The following is a 26990-nucleotide window of genomic DNA, read 5'->3' on the forward strand; positions in this document are numbered from 1 at the left end:
CATTTGAGTTTTGTGTGTGTGTGTGTGTGTGTGTGTGACAGAGAGAGAGACAGAGAGAGAGAGAGCAACAGAGAGAGAGAGAGTAAGCTTTGGACCTCCCTCATTTACTTTTCACAAACTAGCTAATGGGCAGTGAGGCAAGGACTTCCCACTGTTTCTCTGACCCTCCACTGGGCTCCAGGTAACCCAGCTCCAAGCTCTGTCCCATGCAGTGGGCGTCACTCCCTCCTCCTCCTTTCTCCTTCCCAGCAAAGCCATTCACACCTTCTTGTCAGTTCATCTTTAAAAGCTTGCCCCTCCCTCTCCTCCCCTGCCCACTCCTCCTCCTCCTCCTTGTCGTCATCCTCTGGATGAGAAGTGAGGGACTTGGAGAAACAGCAGAGGGGGGCTGGGGAACCCACCAGAGTGTCTGTAATCCCCCACCTCACCTTCTCACTCCATCCCTCTCCTGGGGTCTCCCTTTCCCCTTGGGCTGAGAAAGGATGGGGTAAGGGCTGATGGGGATGTGTAAAGACAGGACAAAGATACAAGTGCCAGCCACAGACCGGCAGAAGGAATGCCGGAAGGGCCTTGGAGGCAATGTGTCCTCCACGGTGGAGAGGAAGAGACAGAACCCAGCCAGGACCAGGGCGTCCCCTCCGTCCCTTAGAGAGAGGAGGAGACAGAACCCAGCCAGGACCGGGGCGTCCCCTCCGTCCCTTAGAGAGAGGAGGAGACAGAACCCAGCCAGGACCGGGGCGTCCCCTCCGTCCCTTAGAGAGAGGAGGAGACAGAACCCAGCCAGGACCGGGGCGTCCCCTCCATCCCTTAGACAGCAAAGGGCAATGCCAGGAGTAAAACCTCTTCCAAGGTTCTTTCCTCTGGAAAGCAGCTGATGTCAGGGCAAAGACAGAGAGAGAGAGAGAGAGAAAACGCTGCAGAGACAGATACATCAACGCACATGACAGAGGAGAGAGATGCAGCAAGGACACACTCTTTATTTGTTCACCCAGCAAGTGTTGAGTGAGCTCCGGCCACTGTTTTAGGGGCTGCTGTGGGGTTTATCATCTTTGGTGCTATTGACTTTTGGGACTTGGTCTCTGTCATCAAGGGCGGCCATTCCTGAGCACTGTGGGATGCTGAGCTGCGTCCCTGGCCTCTGCCCACGAGATGCCAGGAGTCCCTCCCAAGTCCCAAGTAAAGACGTCTCCAGCCGGGCGCGGTGGCTCATGCCTGTCACCCAGCACTTTGAGAGGCTGAAGCGGGTGGATCACGAGACCAGGAGTTCAAGGCCAGCCTGACCAACACAGTGAAACCCCGTCTCTACTAAAAATACAAAAAATTAGCCAGATGTGGTGGTGGCGCCTGTAGTCCCAGCTACTCAGGAGGCTGAGGCAGGAGAATGGCGTGAACCCGGGAGGCGGAGCTTGCAGTGAGCTGAGATTGTGCCACTGCACTCCAGCCTGGGTGACAGAGCGAGACTCCGTCTCAAAAAAAAAAAAGAGCAAACAAAAATGTCTCCAGACTTGATCAAATGTCCTGGGATGAGGCTGGGGCGGCATCGGGGCAGAGTCACTCCTGGTTGAGAGCTTCTGGGCTAGGGACGCAGCCATTAAGGAGACACAGTTGACACCCCTCATGTGGTCTCCTCTAGCCAGGGGTGGTAGGTGGGGGGTGGGGAGATGGACAATTCACAAGTAAACAAATAAACAGGGTCTACCGCGCAAGACAGAAGTGCAGCTCAGCGAGGGAGCTGCCGAGGCTTGGAGGGATTGATGGGGGCAGAGGGGACAGGGCTACCTAGACGCCAGTGGCAGGTGGAGACAACCAAGGAAGACACACACCGAGGGCAGAGAGGGAGGGAGGGAGCCCTCGAACAGCTGCAAAGCCTGGAACACGACAGCTGGAAGATAAAGGGGCACAGAAGCAGGGGGAAGAGCAGGGTCTACCAGGGGAAACCAAGGCACAGCCGCATTTCCCGCGATGAGGTGTCTGTTTTGACCTCAGACCAGCTTTTGAAAGCCCCTAGAGTGGATGACTGTTCCCCCACCTCCATCCACTTTACTCCCTCTCCCTCCCTTCTTCCAATCCCCTCCCTTTCCCCCCTCCCTTCTATTGTCTCCTCAGAAGGCATAAAAGCTCAGGGGGCGTGAAAGAGTCCAGGCACTGGAGCCCAGAGCCAGAGAGAGCTGCAGAGAGCTGCCAGCTGCACCGAGGTGAGAGCCTAGGCCAGAAGGGCCAAGGGCTGGAGGGAGTGAGGGGCTCCTGGGAGAGTGATGGGGGGCGCGAAGGGATGACAATAACAGAAGAAACCCAGGCATTGGTGGCAGGGAAAAGGTGAGGGGCAGGTAAGGGGACGGAAAGGTTCTAAGATGAAGTGGTGGAGGCAGTGGGGCAGAAGGCATGGGTACTGGGGGACCAGGCGGGTTCAATCTGATGATGGGGCAAGTAGAGGGTTAATTCCCCTGGAATTCTCTTTTTTTTGGTGGGGGGGGGGGACAGAGTCTCACTCTGTTGATTACAGGTGGTGGCCCATGCCTGTAATCCCAGCAGTTTGGGAGGCCAAGGCGGGCGGATCACTTGAGATCAGGAGTTCGAAACCAGCCTGGCCAATATGGTGAAACCCCGTCTCTACTAATAATACAAATATTAGCTGGGCATGGTGACGGGTGCCTGTAATCCCAGCTCCTCGGGAGGCTGAGGCAGGAGAATCGCTTGAACCCAGGAGGCAGAGGTTGCAGTGAGCCGAGATCGTGCCATTGCACTCCAGCCTGGACAACAAGAGAGAAACTCCATTAAACAAACAAACAAGCAAACAAGAGAGAAACTCCATTAAACAAACAAACAAACAAAAACAAAAACAAAACAAACAAAAAACAGTAAAGTCGGAGAGATGGCAGGGGAAGGGCTCTACCCGAAAGAAAATCATTGAAGAGCACAGGGCAATTTCTGGAGGTGATGAATAGGTTTTAGTTCCTTGGTTGCGGCAATGGTATTATGGTTGCTTGCACATGCCCAGACTCCTCGAGATGTGTGCATTAAATATGCACCACTTTTGTATCTCAATGATGCCTCCATAAAGCTAAAAAATAAATTCCTCTGTCCTTGTCGGAAATGCACCTGGCCTCCTGCTTCAGAAAATGACTGGCTGCTCTCTCCTTGCAGCGTGTTCTGCAGCTGTAGGCATCTGTCGTCCTGCCTTCGATGGCTCCCTCCGTCCCCCTGGTCCTCCTCCTCGTCCTCTTGCTGAGCCTGGCAGAGACTCCAGCATCCGCGCCTGCCCACCAGGTAACGCCTCCCTAAGTTCCTCGGAAACAACGGCGTCCCCAAATCCCTTGCCCTCTGGGAAGAGTTTTTAAAAATGCTCCTGGCTTGCGTCAGGGGTTCCTGGGGAAGAAGCTCAAGTCCTGAAAAAATGAGGAGAAAGTCAGACACCAACGTCATCTTGGCTGTGGGGATAGAGCAGAGTAGGGGTGAAAAATACAGAGTCAGGGTTCAGGGTGCCCAAAGCTAAAACCTCCTCATGATGAGCATTGCTCAGAGATGCAAAAATATGCCTTCAGAGGTGGGTGCCTTTCACGCCTGTTTTTCAGCCTGTGTGAGAATTAGCTGGAAGGAGGCTTAAAGTAATACCTGGACCCACCCCCAGGTTTTCTGGTTGGGTGAGTCTAGGGTAGGAGCTGGTCCTGGCACCACACCTTGTTGTCGTTGTTGGTTTTTTGTTTGTTTGCTTGTTTGAGACAGAGTCTCAGTCTCGCTTCTGTCGCCCAGGCTGTAGTGCAGTGGCGCGATCTCGGCTCACTGCAACCTCCACCTCTGAGGTTCAAACTATTCTCTTGCCTTGGCCTCTCGAGTAGTTAGGACTACGGGTGCCTGCCACCACGCTTGGCTAATTTTTGTACTTTTAGAAGAGATGGGCCAGGCACAGTGGCTCATGCCTATATTCCCAGCACTTTGGGAGGCCGAGGTGGGTGGATCACGGGGTCAGGAGATCGTGACCATTCTGGCCAACATGGTGAAACCCCGTCTCTACTAAAAATACAAAAATTAGCCGGGTGTGGTGGCAGGCACCTGTAGTCCCAGCTACTCGGGAGGCTGAGGCAGGAGAATTGCTTGACCCTGGCAGGCGGAGGTTGCAGTGAGCTGAGATTGTGCCACTGCACACTAGCCTGTGTGACCGAGCGAGACTCAGTTTCAAAAAAAAAGAAGAAGAAGAAGAGATGGAGTTTCACTATGTTGGCTAGGCTGATCTTGAACTCCTGACCTCCTGGCTTCAAGTGATCCACCCGCCTTGGCCTCCCAAAGTACCGGGATTACAGGTGTCGGCCATGGCACGCAGTCTGGGACGACACTTTGAAAACCTCTGATCGCACACCTCCACGGCATGGGCTGTAGAGCCTGGGTTGAGTTTGAAATTTGGGATCTGCGGCTTTCTAGCTGCGTGATTTCAGGCACATTGCCTAACCTCTCTGGTCTCTGAGTGGATCTTCTTTGTCCAATTCCAGCACTGTGAGAGTTAACAGCTAACTCAGATGGCAGGCAGCGCTCATTATTTAGCCAAGAGGATTAAATAATTAAGAGATGTTGGTCCAGGGATACACAGTTTCAGTTAGACAGGGGGAATAAGGGAGATCTCTGGTACAGCCTGGTGGCTGTTGTTAATAACAACGTTATTAACTTGAAAATTGCTAAGAGAGTAGATGGATGTTAAGTGTCCTCACCACAAGAAAGCTAAGCACATGATGTAATGCAGAGGGTAATTAACTTGATGGAGTCACTCGGCAATGTAGCCATATTTCCACACGTTGTTCACCATGCTTATATTTAAAATACAGTTTTTCTCTGTCAATTAAAAAAAAAAAAAAAGAGGCCAGGCCCAATGGCTCACTCCTGTAATCCCAGTACTTTGAGAGACCAAGATTAGAGAATTGCTTAAGTTCAGGAGTTCGAGACCAGCCTGGGCAACATAGTACAGCCTGGGCAACATAGTGAGAACCTTCATCTCTTAAAAAAAAAAAAAAAGTTAGCTGAGTATGGTCTTGCGTGACTGTAATCCCAGCTACGTGGGAGGCTGAGGCATGAGAATTGCTTGAACCCAGGAGGCTGAGGTTGCAATGAGCTGAGATGGTGCCACTGTACTCCAGCCTGGGCGAAAGAGCAAGACCCTGCCTCAAACAGAAACAAAAACAAAAAACCAAAAAAGCCAAAAAAAAAAAAAAAAAAAAGAAAGAAAAGAAAGAAATGCTAACAACAACAACAACAACAACAACAACAACAACAACAAAAGAGGACTACGGCTTGACATTCAGCTGCCCTGAGTTGACATAGCAGCTCTCCTCCAGGTGCTGGCTTGGTCCTTAAGCCACCTATTTGTTTCTTTGAGCCTCCTTTTTTCCTATATAACTAAGGGATAAGCATTTCTTTGAGCCTCCTTTTTTTCTATATAACTAAGGGATAACGGAATCCATCCCATAGGGATGTCCGAGGAGTTTTGACAAGAGCTAATGGGTGTGGAGGGTTTTCTCGACGCTTGGGTGTTGTGTGAAACGCTTGATGTGAATTAGCTGATTCCACCGCACAACCCTTTGCAGTTGGTTCTATTTTGCTACTTCCCATCTTACAGAGTGGAACACTGTGGCTTAAACATTCAGTGCACATCCTCCTTAAGAGTCCGGAGTCTACCTGCCGGACATGGTGGCTCACGCCTGTCATCCCAGCACTTTGGGAGGCCGAGGCAGGCGGATCACCTGAGGTCAGGAGTTTGAGACCAGCCTGGCCAACATGGCGAAACCCTGTCTCTATTTAAAATACAAAAATTAGCTGGGCCTGGTGTCAGGTGCCTGTAAGCCCAGCTGCTCGGGAGGCTGAGGCAGGAGAATTGCTCGAACCCAGGAGGCAGAGGTTGCAGTGAGCCAAGATCACACCACTGCACTCCAGTCTGGGTGACAGAGTGAGACGCGAGACTCCATCTTGAAAAAAAAAAAAAAAAAGAGTCTGAAGTCTGCCTGGGTTTGAGTCCCAGCTGTGCTTCTTAGTGTGTTGCAATTTGGTGCAATTTGCCGAATCTTTCCAGGCCTCAATAGGCTCTTTCTTTTTTTCTTTTTCTTTTTCTTTTTTTTTTTTTCTTTTTTTTGAGATGGAGTCTAGTTCTGTCACCCAGGCTAGAGTGCAGTGGCGTGATCTCAGCTCACTGCAAGCTCTGCCTCCCGGGTTCCCGCCATTCTCCTGCCTCAGCCTCCAGAGTAGCTGGGACTATAGGCGTCCACCACCACGCCTGGCTAATTTTTTGTATTTTCAGTAGAGACGGGGTTTCACCGTGTCAGCCAGGATGGTCTCGATCTCCTGACCTCATGATCTGCCTGCCTCAGCCTCCCAAAGTGCTGGGATTACAAGCGTGAGCCACTGCGCCTGGCCAAGAGCCTCTTTCTAATGAACCTAATAATAAGTTTACCTACTAGGGTTGTTGGAGGAAGAGCCTCTTTCTAATGAAGCTAATACAAGTTTACCTACTAGGGTTGTTGGGAGGATTCGTTAAATAAATATATCAAGAGCTTGAAACTAGAGCTGGCTTCGTGGGTGCACAACCTGTGCCATTCCCTGGGGCCCGAGCTTGGTTGAATGTTCTGTTGTCACCAGCTTGAAATTCTGAATCCTTTTTGAACAATGGGCCCCATATTTTCTCTTTGCACTGGACCCCACAAATTCGGCAGCCAGTCCTGCTTAGAACAGATGCTGGCGTAGGGTAAGCCCACAATGTCAGGCATTATCATCCTCAAAGGGACTTGATGGCCTGTGACCATATCCTCCCCAGGTAAAGAATTTACCGTGGTGCTTCTTTAAAGCTTTATTACAGTATAATTAAGATGCAAAAAATGCACACATTTAATGTATACTTCTTGATGAGTTTGGAGCTATGCATACACCGGTGACACCATCACTACAGCCAGGGTACTGAACATATCCATCACTGCCTCCAGAAATGCCCAGGTGTTCTTGTGTGTGTGTTGGTGTGTGTTTTAGTAAGAACCCTTGTCATGAGATCCATTCTCATATTTTTATTTACTTATGTATTGAGACAGGGTCTTGCTCTGTCACCCAGGCTGGAGTGCAGGGGTGAAATCATAGCTCACTGTAGCCTCAAACTCCTGGGCTCAAGTGATCCTCTCACCTACAGGTGCGTGCCACCATGCCTGGCTAATTTTTGTATTTTTTGTTTTGTTTTATTTTTTTGAGACGGAGTTTCACTCTGTCGCCCAGGCTGGAGTACAAGGGTGCAATCCCTGCTCACTGCAACCTCCATCTCCTGGATTCAAGCGGTTCTCCTGCCTTAGCCTCCCAAGTAGCTGGATTACGCCCAGCTAATATTTTTTTATTTTTAGTAGAGACGGGGTTTGCCAGGCTGGTCTCGAACTCCTGACCTCAGGTGATCCGCCCACCTCAGCCTCCCAAAGTGCTGCGAATACAGGAGAGAGTCACCACATCTGGCCTAATTTTTGTATTTTTTGTAGAGGAGAGGGTTTCTCCATGTTGCCCAGACTGGCCTCGAACTCCTGTTCTCAAGCCATCCTTCTGCTTTGGCCTCCCCAAATGCTGGGATTACAGGCCCGGGCTTAACGTATCTTTGAAGTGCACAACACCGTATTGCTGGCTGTAGGCACGTCATGCCGTAGATATCTAGGACTTCTTCGTCTTGCATAACTGAAATTATACTTGTTGAGGAACAATTCCCCTTTTCTCCTTTCCCCCAGCCCCTGGTAACCACCTTTCTCCTCTCACAGCAGAACCTTTTGAGCTTTCTTTCCAGGCAAAGTGGTTTTGTCTTAAGAAGTCCTCAATTTCCTCATCGGTGAAATGGGGATTAAAATGAACCTGCTCCACAGCCTAGTGGGAAAGTGGTAGGACGAACCACGTCACCCGGACCTGTGGGACGCCTGCCCTCCTTTCTGTCTGCTTGAGTGTTGATTTCTACATCTCTCTCCAGGGACGAGGAGGCTGGACCCTCAATAGTGCTGGCTACCTTCTGGGTCCCGGTGAGTGAGGCTGCACTCGGCTCTCCATCCCTGGCCTGAGTCTGCCTGAGTCTGCCTGGTTGCTGCCGGCAGTGAGTTTGTGACTGGTGAAGACCCTCACCCACATTCACAGAGGCCCGTGGATTTATTTGCAGATCTGTCTGGAGGGTGTCTAAGCAGAGTGACGGGTGTGTGGACTCTGGAGCCAAAGCCTTGGGCCCAAATCCCAGCTCTGCCCCTTGCTTGATTTGCAACCTTGATCTCTCTCTCGCTGTCTCTCTCTCTCTCTCTCTTTTTTTTTTTTTTGACAGAGTCTCGCTGTGTTGCCAGGCTGGAGTGCAATGGTGCAATCTCGACTGACTGCAACTTCTGCCTCCTGCATAGTTCAAGCGATTGAACTCAGTCTCCTGAGTAGCTGGGATTACAGGTGCCCACCACCGTGCCCGGCTAATTTTTGCAGTTTTATTAGAGACGGGGTTTCACCATGTTGGCCAGTCTGGTCTCGAACTCCTGACCTCAGGTGATCCACTTGCTTTCGGCCTCCCAAAGTGCTGGGATTACAGGCGTGAGCCACCGCACCTGGCTGCAACCTTAATCTCCCTATGCCTCAGTTTTCTCATCTGTGACAGTGGTTGTAATGATGGCCCTTACATCCTAGAATGTTGTGAGGATTGAGTTATTAATAGAACAATAGCTGGTGTGTAGTGGGTGCTGTGTAACGATTAGCTGCTATTCTTTGTTTCTCTCTCTCTTTTTTTTTTTTTTGAAACGGAGTTTCGCTCTTGTTATCTAGGCTGGAGTGCAGTGGCACCAATCTCCGCTTATAGCAACCTCTGCTTCCCGGGTTCAAGCAATTCTCCTGCCTCATCCTCCCAAGTAGCTGGGATTACACGCTTGTGCCACAACGCACCCCTGGCTACTTTTGTATTTTTAGTAGAGACGGGGTTTCTCCATGTTGGTCAGACTGGTCTCGAACTCCCGACTTCAGGTGATCCCCCCGCCTCAGCCTCCCAGACTGCTGGGATTACAGGCGTGAGCCACAGTGCCCAGCAACTTTTTTTCTCTTTTCCTCTGTTTGTCTCTCCCCATTCCCCCCACTTGCATCTTCCCTGGGCACTAGGTGTGCCCATGGCCACGTGCTGCATAGTGACCATTACATCCCTAAAATACCGAGATTCCTGCGGTGCTCAAGGTCGGTTTCAGTTTGAGCTTCATTCAGGGAAACCCAGGCTCCAGACACAGTGTGGCAGGAGCAGAAATGAACGTGAGATGTGGACCCAGACTTAGGTGGGTTCAAGCCCCAGTCTTGCCATTAGCAGCAGTGTAATTTTTTTTTTTTTATGAGACGGAGTCTCGCTCTGTGGCCCAGGCTGGAGTGCAGTGGTGCGATCTTGGCTCACTGCAAGCTCCGCCTCCCGGGTTCACACCATTCTCCTGCCTCAGCCTCCCGAGTAGCTGGGACTACAGGTGCACATCACCACGTCCGGCTAGTTTTTTGTATTTTTAGTAGAGACGGGGTTTCACCGTGTTAGCCAGGATGGTCTCGATCTCCTGACCTCGTGATCCGCCCGTCTCGGTCCCCCAAAGTGCTGGGATTATAGGCTTGAGCCACCACACCTGGCAACAACAGTGTAATTTTGAGCAAGTGACTCCACTTGCAGCTACACAATTTCCCCACTGATAGGTAGGGATGGTCAACACGCACCCGGTCTGACAGGCTTGGTGGAGGGACTGTGTTGAGTGAGCCGTGCTATTGAATTGCTGGATTATGTGTGTTGTGCTATTGAATTGCTGGATTATGTGTTATTTCAGTTCTGCTTAACCGACCACCTGGTCTTGCTCTCTCCATCCCCACCCAGTCCTCCACCTTCCCCAAATGGGTGACCAAGACCGGAAGAGGGAGACAGCCCTTGAGATCCTAGACCTGTGGAAGGCCATCAGTGAGTGAACGGGGAGTTAGACGTCTTCTCCCGCATCCTCCCCTGCCGGCTCTCTCCTGGCTTTGGAAGCTGGTAGATGTGAACTCCAGCCCTCCCCCTGCCGCTTACTATTTGGGGAGCCCTGAGCAAGTGATGCATTTCTTTCAAGCTTCTGTGCCGTCACCTGGAGCCCCAGATTCATTTAATGTTCTTTTGTTACCAAGTTAAGATTCTGAATCCTGTCTGAACCACGGGCCCCTTATTTTCCCTTTGCATTGCACCGCACAAAATTCCTCCACATGGAAATGACATAAATGGAATAATCTCATGATTTAGTTGTATGACTCAGCGAGAAAATGCACTTGAATTTCCTAGAAGTGTCTGGCATATGGTGGAAATGAAATGAGTCAGCCGGGCGCGGTGGCTCACGCCTGTCATCCCAGCACTTTGGGAGGCCAAGGCAGGTGAATCACCTGAGGTCAGGAGTTCAAGACCAGCCTGGCCAACATGGTGTAACCCCGTCTGCACTAAAAATACAAGTATCAGCTGGGTGTGATGGCAGGCGCCTGTAATCCCAGCTACTCCGGAGGCTGAGGCAGGAGAATCACTTGAACCGGGAGGCAGAGGTTGCAGTGAGCCGGGATGAGCTAAGATGGCGCCACTGCACTCCAGCCTGGGCAACAGAGGCTCCATCTCAAAAAGGAAAAAAAAAAAAAAAAAAAAAAAGAAAAGAAAAGAAATGAAATGGGTCACAGCTGTTATAGTCAATATTTATCCTTGCAAGCTTCCTGTCCACCATGTCTTTGCTTATCCCTAATCACCATATCTTGTCTTCTTGTGTGACCAAATAATCTTTCTGAGGTTCCCCTCTGCTTCCCATTCTACATCTCGAAGGACAGAATCATGGAGGTGCATAGGGGGTCTGGAGAGTTGAACGTTCACAGTGTGAATGTGACACGTGACCTCGGCTAAGCCTCCTCATCCTTGTCTCCTCCCAAACGTGGGAAACTAAGAGAATTTAGGGCATGGCTTCTCAACTCTGGCACAGCTGACACTGGGGGCTGGATAATTCTTTGATGTGGGGGTCAGTCCTGTGCATCACAGGATATTTAGCAGCGCCCATGGGTTCTACTCTTTACACACTAGTCACATTCCCTATTCCCAATTCTTTTTTGTTTTTTTTTCTGTTGCCCAGCCTGGAGTGCAATGGCACAGTTTTGGCTCACTGCCACCTCCGCCTCCCGGGTTCAAGTGATTCCCCTGCCTCAGCCTCCCGAGTAGCTGGGATTACAGGCACCCATCACCGTGCCCGGCTAATTTTTGTATTTTTAGTAGAGATGGGGGTTTCACCATGTTGGCCAGGCTGGTCTCGAACTCCTGAGCTCAAGTGATCCACCCACTTCGGCCTCCCAAAGTGCTGGGATGACAGGTGTGAACCACTGTGATCGGCTCCTGTTCCCAATTGTGACTATGAAAAATGTCTCCAGACACAGCCAAATCACCACAGGGCAAAACCACTCCTGGTTGAGAACCGAGAAGTGCCATAAGTGTCCAGAAAAATAAGGGAAGTGAAACCATGTTGCATACTATAAAGCAGTAAAGCTGAATGTCATAAAGGCATCATTATTTTATTTTATTTTATTTTATTTTATTTTATTTTATTTTATTTTTTTGAGACAGAGTCTTACTCTATCACCCAGGCTGGAGTACAATGGTACGATCTCAGTTCACTGCAACCTCCACCTCCCAGGTACAAGTGATTTTCCTGCCTCAGCCTCCCGAGTAGCTGGGATTATAGGCACCCACCACCGTGCCTGGCTCATTTTTGTATTTGTAGTAGAGATGGGGTTTACCATGTTGGCCAGGCTGGCCTCGAACTCCTGACCTCAGGAGATCTGCCCCCTTCAGCCTCCCAAAGTGCTGGGATTACAGGCATGAGCCACTGCACCTGGCCTTATTTATTTTTTAAACTTTTATTTTAGGTTCAGGGGTGCATGTGCAGGTTTGTTATACAGGAAAACTTGTGTCACAGGGTTTGTGGTACAGATTATTTCATCACCCAGGTACTAAGCCGAGTCCCCAATCGTTATTCTTCCTGCTCCTTTCCCTCCTCCCCCAACTCCACCCTCGGGAAGGACCCAGTGTCTGTTGTTCCCGTCTTTGTGTCCGTGTGTTCTCGTCCTTCAGCTGCCACTTATAACTACGAACGTCTGTGTGAATGTTGTATCTTTGTTTCTAGATGGGCTCCCCTATTCCCACCCTCTGCAGCCCTCCAAGAGGAACGTGATGGAGGCGTTTGCCAAACCGGAGATTGGAGGTAAAGCCAGGAAACACGGAAGAGAGACACCAATAGGAGAGGGGGAGCAAGGAAGTGGCAGGCAGAGCTTTGAGGGTAAAGGAAGAAAGGGACGAAACTGGAACAAACGAGGGACCTCCTCACCTGTAACCTCAGCCCCTACCCAACCACTCAGCCTCGATGGTGAATTCCCATCCCGGCCTCGACCGCTCCTTTCACCTGTATTCCTTCACCGCCCATCCCACGTCATGCTCCAACTCTCATTTCCCAGCCTGCATCTAGCACTTTTGCAATTAGGACCCCACACCCAACCTTGATGTCCCCCAGTATCACCCCCTTAAGCTTAGCCTCAGCTACAACATTGACGTCAAACCCCTCACTTTGACCTTTTGGTTCAAATTTATTTATTTATTTATTTATTTATTTATTTATTTATTTATTTGAGATGGAGTTTTGCTCTTGTCGCCCAGGTTGGAGTGCAATGGTGCGATCTCGGCAGACTGCAACCTCCACCTTCTGGGTTCAAGCGATTCTCCTGCCTCAGCCTCCTGAGTAGCTGAGACTACAGGCACCCGCCACCATGCCCAGCTAATTTTTGTATTTTTAGTAGAGACTGGGTTTCACCATGTTGGCCAGGCTGGTCCTGAACTCCTGACCTCAGGTAATCTGCCTGCCTCGACCTCCCAAAGTGCTGGGATTACAGACATGAACCACCGTGCCTGGCCTCGACCTCCCAAAGTGCTGGGATTACAGACATGAACCACCGTGCCTGGCCCATGGTTCAATTTTAACATCAGCCTCTCTCCTAAATAAGATCTTTGTTTCCAGCATTCATTCTTTTTTTTTTTTTTTAAGGAGTCTCTCTGTTGCCCAGGCTGGTGTGAACTGGTGTGATCTTGGCTCACTGCAACCTCCGTCTCCCGGGTTCAAGTGATTCTTCTGCCTCAGCCTTTGGAGTAGCTGGGATTATAGGTGCCCACCACCACACCCGGCTAATTTTTGTATTTTTAGTAGAGATGGGGTTTTGCCATGTTAGCCAGGCTGGTCTTGAACTCCTGATCTCAGGTGATCGACCGCCTCGGCCTCCCAAAGTGCTGGGATTACAGGTGTGAGCCACCGCGCCTGGGACCTTTGTATTGTTCACTGCCCAGCACAATGCATGACGCATAGTAGGTACTTGGTAAATATTTGTTAAATCAATGAATTAAACTATCCAAACACAGCCTTCAGCTGCCACCTTCACACCCGATCATGAGCTCAGCAGATGCCCAAACCCCAGCTTTTCCTGCCTTCCTTTAGTTGGACGTTCACCCCAACCCTCATCTCCTTCTTCAATCCTAACCTAACTCTTGGAGACGCTATGTCCTTATTTCAATGGCACTAATTCATTTCAAAAGCATGTATTGGACCGTGCTGGGTGTGATACACTCCCTGAATTCACGAATTTCCATCTTCGCCTCGATTACATTCTGACTCTTGAAAACTCCCATCACCACCATGTACCTTCTTAAAAGGGGGCGGAAAGGGAAAATGTGTGGGCAGATGAAAGTAGAGAGAAGGGGCCGGGCACGGTGGCTCACGCCTGTAATCCCAGCACTTTGGGAGGCCGAGGTGGGCGGATCGCCTAAGGTCAGGAGTTCAAGACCAGCCTGGCCAACATGGTGAAACCCCATCTCTACTAAAAACACAAAAATTAGCTGGGTTCAGTGGCTTACACCTGTAATACCAGCACTTTGGGAGGCTGCGATGGGCAGATCACAAGGTCAGGAGTTTGAGACCAGCCTGGCCAACATGATGAAACCCTGTCTCTACTAAAAATACAAAAATTAGCTGGGTGCAGTGGCTCACACCTGTAATCCAAGCACTTTGGGAGGCCGAGGAATGCAGATCATGAGGTCAGGAGTTTGAGACCATCCTGGTCAACGTGTTGAAACCCCATCTTTACTAAAAATACAAAAATTAGCCGGGCGTGGTGGCACGCACCTGTAATCACAGCTACTAGGGAGGCTGAGACAGGAGAATCGCTTGAACCTTGGAGGCAGAGGTTGCAGTGAGCTGAGATTGCGCCACTGCACTCCAGCCTGGGAGATGGAGCGAGACTGCATCTCAAAGAAAAAAAAAAAAAAAGGGAAAAGAAAAGAGAGAGGGAAAAGGAAAGGTTGTTGGATCTTAGATGAACTAAAGATATCTTCCTTCCCATTTTCATTCCCAACCTCAAGAACCTGGTTTGGGGAGTGACAGTGAGAAAAACCATTCAAAGTTTACCTCTTTCTCTCCCACAGATCTGGACATGCTCGGCAAGAAAATTCCCAAGGAGGAAGATGTCCTGAAGTCATAGATGTCTCTGAATCCCTATTCATATCCTTCTTCTCCAGCTCCTTCTGTTCCCTCTGAAACCCTTTCTAGGTACCCTGTGTTGAGACTAAGATCCTGAAGTTAAATACCCAGGTCTCATGAAGACATTGTAAAGCATTTGAATTATTCTATACAACTTCTGGAGTGTCTTAGGTTTTATTGATTCGTCGTTGGAGTCAGTATAACGTGTCGTTAATGAAACTAATAGTAATTCGAGGACTAGTTGGAAGGTTCTGGGGTAATCAGGGAATATTCCTGCAACACATTTAAAGTAATTGTGTTCTTTTGGAATCGTCCCAATTATCACACGAGCTGTTGAATAATACAAATAACCCTCTTAAGTCTGAGAGTCTGTGTCTTGATTTGAAAAGATTCTTCAAAGTGCGTACTTACTCTTCCATATTCTTTCAAGCTACCTGAGTCTCCTTCAAAATGAGGAGAGGCAGTTTGGAGCAGAATGGAGAGAACAAAATGTTCCTTGTCAAATAGTCAATTTTTTCCCTTTTAATTAGTCTGGGAATTTTTTTAGGGGTAGCAGAATCCAGGATGATAGGCTCAGGTGTGGGACTGGTAAATCCAGGATGACAGAGTCAGGTGAGGGACTGGGAAAATATAACCTATTGGAGGCAGTCCATTTTGGATTATTGTTTTGCTGAAAGTTTTACTTTCGTTTTGAGTTTGAGAATTCACAGGCCAAAGAAACCACAGTGTTACACTCAAATGCAGTTAAAGTTTTTTGTTTTGTTTTGTTTGTTTGTTTTTTTGAGACGGGAGTTTCACTGTTGTTGTCCAGGCTGGAGTGCAATGGTGCGATCTCAGCTCACTGCAACCTCCATCTCTCAGGTTCAAGCAATTTTCCTGCCTCAGCCTCCCGAGTAGGTGGGATTACAGGCGTGCACCACCATGCCCGGCTAATTTTGTATGTTTAGTATATATGGGGTTTCTCCATGTTGGTCAGGCTGGTCTCAAACTCCAGACCTCAGGTGATCCGCCCACCTCGGCCTGCCAAAGTGCTGGGATTATAGGCGCGAGTCACCATGCCTGGCCAAAAGAAAAGTTTAATGATCAAAACTTTGCAGAAGAGTATAAGGGTTAACTTAGCAAACACTAACGTGAGAAAAGGGGAAAGGGAAATACATACATATGTATTAACCAAACCGGGGAGAATACCTACATCCAGATCCAGCAGTGCTGGGAAGATCTGGAAACAGCCATCTGGAGTCCCAGTTGGAACGGGTCCTGGGTAGTACGTCCACTCCATGGGCGAGACTTCAAAGAGCAGTCGGAGGATCCCAGCTTATGTTACTAAGCTGCCAGCTGAAATTATCAGCAATGTGCAAATAAGCAGCTCCAAAGGTTTAATCAATAATGCCAAATCTTTTAACTTTGTGTGTCTCAGGATGTTCTGAAACCTAGAGAATTGGTCAGATGCCCAGGGTTTGGGAAGTTCCATTGCACACTCCCTTTCTGATCTGAAGCTTCTCAGGACTGGTGGGTGTTTACTTTCCACTAGGCATGTATCCCACGTGGGATCATTTGTGGGTCACAGGCCTACCATTGCTTCTGCAGCCTGAACAAGACTAATACAATTTTAAGTTCCTTTAGTTACCTGATGAGAGGGTCCTTAGTTCTAATTTCTGGCAATTTCTGGATATCTGACCTGCTTCCTGTTCATTCGTTCATTAGTTTTAGATCCTTTTTTTTTTCTTTTTTACATATTTTGAAGCTATATTTTAGCATCATTTAAGTTTATAAGTATTATAAATTCCTGGTGGAGGTCGGGCATGGTGGCTCACACCTGTAATGCCAGCACTTTGGGAGGCTGAGGTGGGTGGATCTCTTGAGGTCAGGGGTTCAAGGTCAGCCTGGCCAACATGGTGAAAACCCATCTCTACTGAAAATATAGAAATTAGCCAGATGTGGTGATGGGCGCCTGTAATCCCAGCTAGTCAGGAGGCTAAGGCAGGAGAATTGCTTGAACTTGAACACTTGAACCCGGGAGGTGGAGTTGCAGTGGAGTCTCACTATGTTGCCCAGGCTGGACTTAAACCCTTGGACTCAAGCAATCCTCCTGCCTCAGCCTCCCCAGTAGCTGGGATTACGCTTGCGTGCCACTGTGCTCAGTTTTTTCTTATAAGATATTGGAAAATGATGAGACTTGTGCTCATTGGGAGACAAACAGCAACAGACACTAAGATAAATCTATAAGAAAGCAAGAGACATAATCAAACACAAAACAAAACTCATGGGGGAGGATAAATATTTACTCAAACATCTGGGCAATTCCTACCAAGTGCTTTATGTGTATATGTCCTCTGGCAACATTGGAGAAAAATCATCAGTCACTGTCTCTTGGGGTGCAGGATGTGGACCTGACTCTGGAATCACTGGGAGGTGGTTTCCTGGTGTGTTTTCAGGTGACGCTTGAACGTCCCCAGCTGACGGAAGGTCTTTTGACACTTGGGACATTCGTAGGGCTTCTCTCCGGAGTGAGTGCGCTGGTGAACGTTCAGGTTCCCCTTGTGGCTGAAAACTTTGCTGCAGTATTTGCATTTGAACGGCCTCTCCCCGGTGTGGATCCTCTTGTGGCCCTGTAAGGTGGACTCGTGGGCAAACCGCTTTTGGCAGACATCACACGAGTAGGGCCTCTCGCCAGTGTGGACTCGCTGGTGAACTCGGAGGTCAGAGGGCTGCAAGAAGCGCTTCCAACAGAGATCGCATTGAAAGGGTCTCTCTCCTGTGTGTGATCTCCTGTGGATGCTTAGCTGGGAAAAATACTTAAACGATTTATTGCACACGTCACACACAATGGACGGCAGGGCCTTGGCTTCTTGGCCATTGGGGTGACTGGCTTGGCTCGCAGGGCCCGGGGAATGAACTGGATTGATCTCAGCTTGTCCCGGGGATTCTCTGTTGCCCACAGGTGTGACATCTCCCTGAGGCTCTTCCTGGGAAATGGAAGTGGTGTCTGGTTTGGAACTGCTCAGATCCAGAGCCTCTCCACCGTTCCCGCTGTGAGTCGAAGCTTCTCTCTCCACAACGCAGGCAGAAGGTGTGTCGGCATCCACATTTTCCACAGAGGCTCTTTTTGGGGGTTCCTTCCCCTCCTTTGCTCTCACCACCACTGCTGGAAGAAGGGATTCCACACACAACAGTTAATAAAGCGCATTTTCAATACACCAAACTCATTGCAACCAAACACTGACCTTGGCTGACAACTTCCCCTCAACCTCAAGACTAAGACGTTGGACCGTAGGTCTCTGGAGAGTGGGGGGTGGAGAGGCTTTGGCAGCTGAGTGCCCACTCTCCAGACATGATAATGCTGGGCCCCCAGACCCATACCCAGGACGAGGAGCTAATATTTCCAGGTCCAAGTCTTCATACTCACTGGGACCGTTTGGAAGCTGAGGCTCTGGGGATGTAAGTCCTGGGTTCTCCTTTCTGTCTACGTTCAGACCCTTCTCCAAGGTCGGCTTGGGTCTCAGAGTCTTTGGACCTCCTTTCATGACAATAGTCTTTGGCAGTCGGAAGTCCTCCTGACAACGGAAAACCAAGAGCAATGACTCCACGTCTAAACTGGGGGAAGCACGGACATGTCTGTCCCCTTCTGATTGGATGCACCGACTCTTCTAATGACACAGGTGTGGAAATATGTGCAGACTTCCTGTGGACCACCCCCTCACTCCCAGTAAACATCACCACTGCATGTCTGAGTCTGTCCCTAATCTGCACCCTCCATATTCTAAATCAGCTCCTGTGCCTGGTGGTTTTCACTCTTTGGTTCTCTGAGCATATTTCTTCCCTTTGTGCCAACGTCTCCCTGCCCCTGAGGCTGGAAGGAACATGACTCTAGGTGGAGGCCCCTCAGCCCTGGCACCATTGGCATTGCGGCTGCATCACCCTCCTGGAGGGGGCGCTCCTGTGCAGAGCAGAGACCCTGCCTCCACCCTCTAGATGCTACTAACACCCCATCACCCCCGAGAATGCCAAACAAAAGTGTCTCCAGACATGGTCATATGTCCGGAAAGGCAACATCACCAGTTGAGAAACATTCCTCAAATTAAGAAATTGACAATCTGTAGAAAGTGGGTTCCTTGCTGAATTATTACATGAAATGTCTTTGAGGTAACTGGCTATGGGGAAGGGATCTTCATTCATCTGTGCCAACTGCCTCCCTCACTTCACTGAGATCATTTCTTACCCCCCACCCTCAATGCTAAAAGCTCTCATGGTTGAGGGAGAAGTAGATGAGGTTTCCCTCTCTGAGATGGCTCAGGAATGAATGTCTGGGGATGTACCATGTCCATGGGGAATGGTTCTAATCTTGTCCTGTGCCAAATCTGTCAATCAGTCCAGCAGCCACACGACTTCCTCCCGTTCCTTCTCTCACCTCCAACCAGACACCAAGGCCTCACACACTCACCTGCCTCCTGGACGGTGCAGGGACCCTGGGCAGGATCTGCAGCTTTCGGCGGGCCTGGCCTTCCCATGGACGCATCCGGTTCACAGAGGAGGCCTGCTGGCTGGACACGTCTCTCGGATCATCCCTGACACTGGCGGGGGCTTCAGCCATCTCGACATCTGAGTCCAGCATAAGATATTCTTTGCCGAGCAAGTTGACCACAGACTGTAGAGGGAAAAAAGACAATCAGATTCACTGTGAGAACTTGAAAGTAGCTCTCATGGCCGGGCGCGGTAGCTCACACCTGTAATCCCACCACTTCAGGAGGCCGAGGTGGGCGGATTATGAGGTAAGGAGATCGAGACCATCCTGGCTAACACGGTGAAACCCCGTCTCTACTAAAGAATACAAAAAATTAGCTGGGGGTAGTGGCGAGCGCCTATAATCCCAGCTACTTGGGAGGCTGAGGCAGGAGAATGGTGTGAACCCAGGAGGCGGAGGTTGTAGTGAGCTGAGATTGTGCCACTGCACTCCAGCCTGGGCGACAGAGCGAGACTCCATTTCAAAAAAAAAAAAAAAAAAGAAAGTAGCTTTTATATTCCCTGGGTCCTGCCATAATGCTCACACTTGACTAATAAATGTTCAAATCTGCCTTCCTGATGCAGAATCAGCTCTGTGGACACAGCAATCCTGTCTCAATATTTTTCTCTTTAGATAAGTACATAAATATGAGTCCTTTGGATGAAAGGGTCTCTAAACCAAAGAGAAGACAAGGAGAAATATTCTGGGTGAATGCAACTCAAGTGGCCAATGGCAGCTCACCTTGTGTTAGAACTTAGGGGCTCATTTGGGGACCTGGAGACAGATCCCTGCATCTCTGATACCAACCACTTTCCCTGCCTCAGGATGGGACTTCTGGGCCCCCCTTCAGTTCACTCTAATGCCTCCTTCCCTACATTCCATCAGGTGTAATATTTTACCAATATCTTTCTCTCATGTTGGCCTCACACAGTGTGTGGGTCCCTGTATTCCCTCTGCCTGTCCATCTCCTAGACCAGGGATTTGCAATATTAACTGTGCTGATATTTGAGACTGGAGAACTCTTTGGCCCCCATCCCAGCTCCCCTTCCCTGCACCAATCAGGAGGGTCCCACTCACCCATTTCTTGGGTCTTCTGTGATTTCGCAGCAGGTCCTCCAGGTCTTTGCAGCTCTGCACGTCGTTCACCTTGACTAAGACCTGGAGCTCCTGGGGCATGGAGATCATGAACTGCTCCATCACCAGCATGTCCAGGATCTGCTCTTTGGTGTGGAGGTCGGGCCTCAGCCACAGATGGCACAGCTCAGTGAGTTTCCTCAGAGCCTGGATGGGGTCCGACTCCTCCGGGCAGCTGAACATCCTGAAGTTCAGGTGCCAAGTCTCAGGGTTCCTGTGGTGATTTCTAAGTTGTGTTCCCGGGGATACCATAGACCATGGAGTCTCTGACCTAGGTCTGTTGCAGGGTTCTCTCTGACCCCATGAGGGTGTGCGATTTGCAGCCATATCTACTGGAGAATATTTCAATCCGCCTCTGAACAAGCTCTTCCAGTAGCCGGTATCTACTTGAGACCTAGCTACACAGGCTGCCCCTGGTTTTTCTCAGTAATAGATTCACGGTTTGTTCAGAAGTCTGCAGGGAAAAAAAAACATATGAGCCCGACCATTTTAACTTTCTACTCTACCTATCCCTCCCTTCCAAATCCCTCATCCCAATCCCGGACCCCACTTGTCCATTGGCATCGGACTCAGCACTGTGGAAATGAATCCACTCTATTCTTCCAGTGTCTACACCTGACTACATGTTCTGGGGTAAAATCTGAATGCTCCCCTGGATTCTGATCTCTAGGGAATCATTATGCAGAGGTGGAACTGGTTTTCCTTTCAACTGGAACAGCATTGTTCTTGATTGTAAATTAAATCGGATATGTACGTGAAGCTGCTAGAATCTGATGTAACAATAACATCGGTTCTTTATGTTTTCCCGTCAAGACAAGATCCAAGGCAAAGCCCTTAGTCATAATTACGCAAAAAGCTAGAGAAAAATATTAATAGTTACAACCTACGATTGTCCCCAGCACATTTTTCTATTATTCTACAAATAACCCCAGGATATTTATTTGCTGCAGGAAAGAGGTGGCAGTAAAAAATCCTATGAGAATTAAGCTCCTGCAAAGATATGTTGTTGTTTTGGTAAAACACACATTTATAAAATTCATCACTTTTACTTAAGAACACGCACTATTTTGTGCAACCATCACCACTTTCTAATTCCAGAATTATTGCATCACCCCAAAAGGAAATGCCATCCTCATCAATAATTACCTCCTGCCCCACCCACCCCAGCCCCTGGCCATCGCTAATCTGTTTATTGTCTGTAGGAGTTTTCTACTCCTTATCTCATTCCATAAAATGGATTAAAGTCTTATGAAATTTCCAGGTAGTGGGATCGTACCATAGAAAGATTTTTTCTTTTTTCTGTTTGAGACAGGGTCTTGCTCTGTCATCCAGGCTAGAAGGAAATTCGCAGCCATGGTTCCCTCAGCCTCAACCTCCTTGGCTCCAGTGATGCTCCCACATCAGCCTCCCGAGTAGCTGGGACTACAAGCGCATCACCACGCCCGGCTAATTTTTATAGGTTATTTTTTGTGATAAAATATGGTTTCGCCATGTTGCCCAGGCTGGTCTCAAACTCTGGGCTCAAGCGATCCACCGGCCTCGGCCTCCCAAAATTCGGGGATTACAGGTTTGACTGCACTGCAGCTGGCCTAGATTTTTTTAAAATTTTTATTCTTTTATTTATGTTTTTTGGACAGAGTTTCACTCTGCTGCCCTGGCTGGAGGGCAGTGGTGCCATCTCAGTTTACTGCAACCTCTGCGGGTTCCTGTGGTTCTCCTTCTTCAGCCTCCCAAGTAGCTGGGATTACAGGCCCCGCCCAGCTAATTTTCTTATTTTTAGTAGAGACAGGGTTTCGCCATGTTGAACAGGCTGGTCTCAAATGCCTGACCTCAGGTGATTCCCACGCCTTGTCCTCCTAAAGTGCTGGGATTACAGGCGTGTTCCACCGCGCACAGCCCGACTTTTTTTTTTTTTTTCTTTTTAAATTTGGTTCTAAATGTAGCTTCAAAAGGCAGGAGCCACTGAGTGATACTCTCCAGGTATCAATTATCATCCAAGTTCAACAGCTATGAGAACGCAGCCCTGCTGTCCTAGCCACAGGTGGGGGAAGTAACCCGAAGGTCTGCAGAGAGGAGAAAAAACTGGCAGGAGGGTCTCGGGAAAGCTCACTGGAAGCCCGGAGGATGGAAAACCCACGCCTCCTGTAAGGACTCTGAGCAAGTGCAGAACAGACAGACAGCCAGGGAGACAATCGGCAGAGAGGGGGAGACAATCGGCAGAGGAGGAGACAATATTTACAAGCCACACATCTCACAAGAGGCTCCGATGCAAAATATAAACAACTCAAATGACTCCAAAGCGAGAAAACACATAACCCACTAGAAGGAGGGCAAGAAGCCTGTGTGGACGTCTCAGATGAAGACATGTGAATGGCCAGTAGTTCTAGGAAAACGTGCTCATCATCACTCATCATCAGGGACATGCAAATCCAAACCACAAGGCACCCCTCACACCTGCTAGAGGGGCTGTTCCCAAAGACACATGGAACGGGTGAGGATTCGGAGGAAAGGGATCCTCTGCGCCCTGTGCTGGGATGTAAATCAGTGCAGCCGATATGGGAGACAGTATAGAAGCTCCTCAGAAAACTAAAAGTACAACAACTGCATGATCCGGCAATTACACTTCTAGGCATGTACACAGAGGAAAGGAAATCAGGACGTGGATCCAAAACACTGAAACTCTGGAGTGATAGACGGCACGAAGGTGGAAGACTACCTATTGGGTGCTATCCTCATATCCTGGGCGACGGATTCAGTGATCCCCAAAACCTCAGCATCACTCAATATACTCATGTAACGAATCTGCACACAGGTACCCACCGAACCTAAAATAAAAGTGGATTTTTTTAAAGTTATCTATTTTTGTTTTTAAACTACTACCTTTAGTAGGGTCGGGGTTTTTAAACTCTGTCGCCCAGGCTGGAGTGCAGTGGTACAATCCTGGCTTGCTGCAGCCTTGACCTCTAGGGTCCAAATGATCCTCCTGCCTCTGCTTCCCAAAGTTCTGGGATTACAAGTGTGAAGCACTACACCTGGCCTACTTAAAATTATTTTTATCTTTATTTCATTTTATTTATTTATTTGAGACAGAGTCTTGCTCTATCCCCCAGGCTGGAGTGCAGTGGCTGATCTGGGCTCACTGCCACCTCTGCCTCTGGGGTTTAAGCGATTCTCCTGCCTCAGCCTCCCGAGTAGCTCGGATTACAGGCGTGAGCCACCACTGTCGGCTAATTTTTGTATTTTTAGTAGAGACGGGGTCTCGCCATGTTGGCCAGGCTGGTTTCAAACTCCTGACCTCAAGTGATCCCCATGCCTCAGTCTCCCAAAGTGCTGGGATTACAGGTGTGAGCCACTGCTCCCGGCCATTACAGCTTTTTAAAAAAAATAAAATAATGAAAATAACGTTAAATAGGTCTACTGCACAGCATGGTGACTATAGTTCACAGCAATGTACAGTATACTTGGAAATTGCTAAGGAAGTTGATTTCAAGAGTTATCCAAAAATGGTAAGACGGTGAGGTAGAGCTTATGGCAGTTTGCTCGATTTAGCCATTGCACAATGCATACACACCTTAACACCCTTTGCTGTGCACCAGACATATACACAATTATAGATTTGTATTTCTCAATTTGAAAGTAAATTAGGCCTGGTGCGGTGGCTCACGCCTGTCACCCCAGCGCTCTGGGAGGCGGAGGTGGCAGGATCACCTGAGCCCAGCAGTGAACCGTGATTGTGCCCCTGTGCTCCAGCCTGGGAGACACACCTAGAGGCCATCTCGTTTTATTTATTAAGTAAATTGATACATTATTAAAAAGCAGACAGCTACGAGAGAGAAAAGGCAGCCTGAAATTCTGGGAATTAAAGAGGTTTTCCCACCAGGTTCCCTAAGCGCCCCTGCTCAGGAGGCGGAGATTGAGGCTGAGGCGGGCAGATTGCTGGAGCCGAGGAGTTCGAGACCAGCCTGGGCAAAGTAGTGAGACCATGTCTCTACAGTCAATAAAAAATGCACTCGGGCAGCGTGGTGGTGTGCTCCTGCAGTCCCAGCTAGCTGGAGGCCGAGGAGGGCAGATAGCTTGAGCCTGGGAGTTCCAGACCAGCCTGGGCTATGAACGAGACCCCGTTTCTGAAAAATGAAACACAACCTAACCATGATGAGAAAGTTAATATTATTACTTGCTTTTACTTTTTTTTTTTGAGACAGAGTTTTGCTTTGTTGACCAGGCAACGGCACGACCTCGGCTCGCTGCAACCTCTGCCTCCTGGGTTCAAACGATTCTCCCGACTCAACCTCCTGAGTAGCGGGGATTACAGGCGCCCGCCACCACGTCCGGCTAATTTTTTTATTTTTAGTAGGGTCGGGGTTTCACCATGTTGGTCAGGCTGGTCTTGAACTCCTGACCTCGTGATGTGCCAACCTCGGCCTCCGGAGTAGCTGGGATTACAGGCATGCGCCACCGCGCCCGACCGAGAAAGTTAGAATTATTCCCAGTTTACAGAAGCATTGCATAACGAGTCAGAGTTAACCATGGGGTGCAAAGGACATCCGCTGCCTTCACAAAGTCTCCGAACAAATGCATGAGAAAATACACCCAAACTTTCTGAAACCAACCCCCGCGCACGCCAGCTCCTAAACCCCACAGACATATGCCCGCTGGACACTTACCTCCTTCCCGGCTTCCGCCGCCAACCTCCTCGCTCTGGGATGCGCTCTCCAACTGGCCTGGAGCTGAACTGCGTCTATTTATGCAGAAGCAGAGGGACTGAGGCCCCGTTTCCGGTTCCCTGCGCTGCCCCATGATTGGTTTAGGGCCACAGAGTCCATTGTACGTAAGCGGCGTTGATTACATTTGCCACTGAAACCCCGCCCACAGGAAATTAATGTATTAAACATGCCTACTGTGCAAAGAACACAGAGTTTTCCCGCTCTACTGAGCTGTCATATTGCTGAGGTATTTGGAGGCCTCAGAAAATACAGATCCGCACGTGTTAACCACTTTGGGTCACCTCATGCCACAGACAGTAATATCCTAACAAGTAAAGAACATGTTAAGAGCTGGTGGAATTAGCTTATTGAAACAAAATAGGAAAAAAAAAAAAAAAAAAGAAAAAAGAAAGAAAAATTCAAAATAGAGTTGGTTGATTAATATCAAACCAGTGATTTAATCTCATTTTTAATCTCATTTGAGAGAAGCTTTCACATGTGAATTGCAAGACATTGAAAATAGTGGACACTCGGCCGGGCGCGGTGGTTCAAGCCTGTAATCCCAGCACTTTGGGAGGCCGAGACGGGCGGATCACGAGGTCAGGAGATCGAAACCATCCTGGCTAACACGGTGAAACCCCGTCTCTACTAAAAAAAAAAAATACAAAAAAAAAAAAACTAGCCGGGCGAGGTGGCGGGCGCCTGTAGTTCCAGCTACTCGGGAGGCTGAGGCAGGAGAATGGCGTGAACCCGGGAGGCGGAGCTTGCAGTGAGCTGAGATCCGGCCACTGCACTCCAGCCTGGGCGACAGAGCGAGACTCCGTCTCAAAAAAAAAAAAAAAAAAAGAACTAGGGTTCCCTAGTTCTCAGCCCCCTCAGTTAGGGCTCTCAAACACGAAAAGCCTTAACGGTGGGTGTGAATTGTACTGTGTGGATCATGGAGTTAATGTGGAATGATAAGTAAATGCTAGGCAGGATTAGATTACAATTTGGGAAGTTCGCACCATCAATTGGATGACACTAATCCATTCAAGTAGTGACTCATTCATTTTAATTTCAGAGGAAACCTCATCTAACCTTTAGGATAAAATGGAGGGCTGTCAATTTTACACTGATTCTGGATTAAATCCTTGGAAAATCTTAAGCCGCTTAACTCTGGGAACTTCAAACTTCTTGTGAATAGAACCTTCCTGATTTGTTTCGAAGATGCAATGAGACTGGGTCAGTAAAGTGCTCAATACAAGGTCATTTTGCCAAACAGTTGTAACAATTGTTTTCTGGTGCATTTTCTCATACTTTATGATATTTTTCCTTCTTAACCACTGAGGTGTTGACAATGAGTTAGAGTTAAGAATGGAATTTTTCACTGGAATTCACTGGGAGCTGCCTAAACCACCATCTGCCTATGCAATTCCCCCGAATCCTCCCCTCCGGAAACTCACGGTGTGTTTCTGTGAAGAACATTGTTTGTATTTTGGTAGGGATCGCATCGAATCTGTAGATGTCTATTAATACTATGGTCTTTTTCACAATATTGATTCTTCCACCCCATGAACATGTCTTCCCATTTTCTGGGGTCCGCTTTAATATTTTTCATTAGCGTTTAATAGTTTTCCTTGTGGAAATCGTTCACCTCTTTGGTTAAATTTATTTCCAGGTTTTTGGGGTGTCTTTTGCTCTTGTAAATGAGATTGCTTTCTTGATTTTCTTTTTGCCACTAGTTCGTTGTTGGTGTATAAAAACACTACTTATTTTTGCATATGGACTTAGTATCTAGCCACTTTACTGAACTGGTTTATCAATTCTAAGAGTTTTACTGCTCGAGGTTTCAGGGGTTTTTATAGATGACATCATGTTGTTGGCAAAGAGAGACAATTCGACTTCCTCCTTCCGAATTGGATGCAGTTTGTTCCTTGCTCTGGCTTAGATTTTCCCAACACATTACTATTAACGAAGGTCACCACGCTGAAGTTTGGAAACAGGTATACATTGTGATGCAGTCGCCAGGACCAAGTTAGTTAACATCTCCATCATCTCACATAGATACCATGTTCTTTCCTTTTTATCATTTATGTATTTATTTCTAAAGTATTGGGCTCAAGCAATCCTGCT

At 48.6% G+C, this 26990-nt stretch overlaps 2 protein-coding genes across 2 annotated transcripts; one reads left to right on the forward strand and one right to left on the reverse strand.

The window, feature by feature from the left end:
• Positions 1-2140: 2140 nt before the first annotated feature.
• Positions 2141-14899, forward strand: GALP (galanin like peptide). The gene is made up of 6 exons (XM_005590441.4): positions 2141-2195; positions 3145-3267; positions 7961-8009; positions 9848-9928; positions 12147-12224; positions 14486-14899. Exons 2-6 carry the CDS (start codon positions 3184-3186, stop codon positions 14539-14541), a joined length of 348 nt encoding a protein of 115 aa, XP_005590498.3. The 5' UTR covers positions 2141-2195; positions 3145-3183; the 3' UTR covers positions 14542-14899.
• A 1915-nt stretch (positions 14900-16814) lies between these two features.
• On the reverse strand, positions 16815-20629 carry ZSCAN5B (zinc finger and SCAN domain containing 5B). The gene is made up of 4 exons (XM_045379622.3): positions 20119-20629; positions 18982-19185; positions 17947-18094; positions 16815-17685 (listed from the first exon to the last, which is right to left on the reverse strand). The coding sequence occupies exons 1-4, from the start codon at positions 20500-20502 to the stop codon at positions 16943-16945; spliced, it is 1479 nt and encodes a 492-aa protein (XP_045235557.2). The 5' UTR covers positions 20503-20629; the 3' UTR covers positions 16815-16942.
• Between the last annotated feature and the right edge of the window lie 6361 nt (positions 20630-26990).

This window comes from Macaca fascicularis, chromosome 19 (genome assembly GCF_037993035.2).
Source record: "Macaca fascicularis isolate 582-1 chromosome 19, T2T-MFA8v1.1".
NCBI lineage: Eukaryota > Metazoa > Chordata > Mammalia > Primates > Cercopithecidae > Macaca > Macaca fascicularis.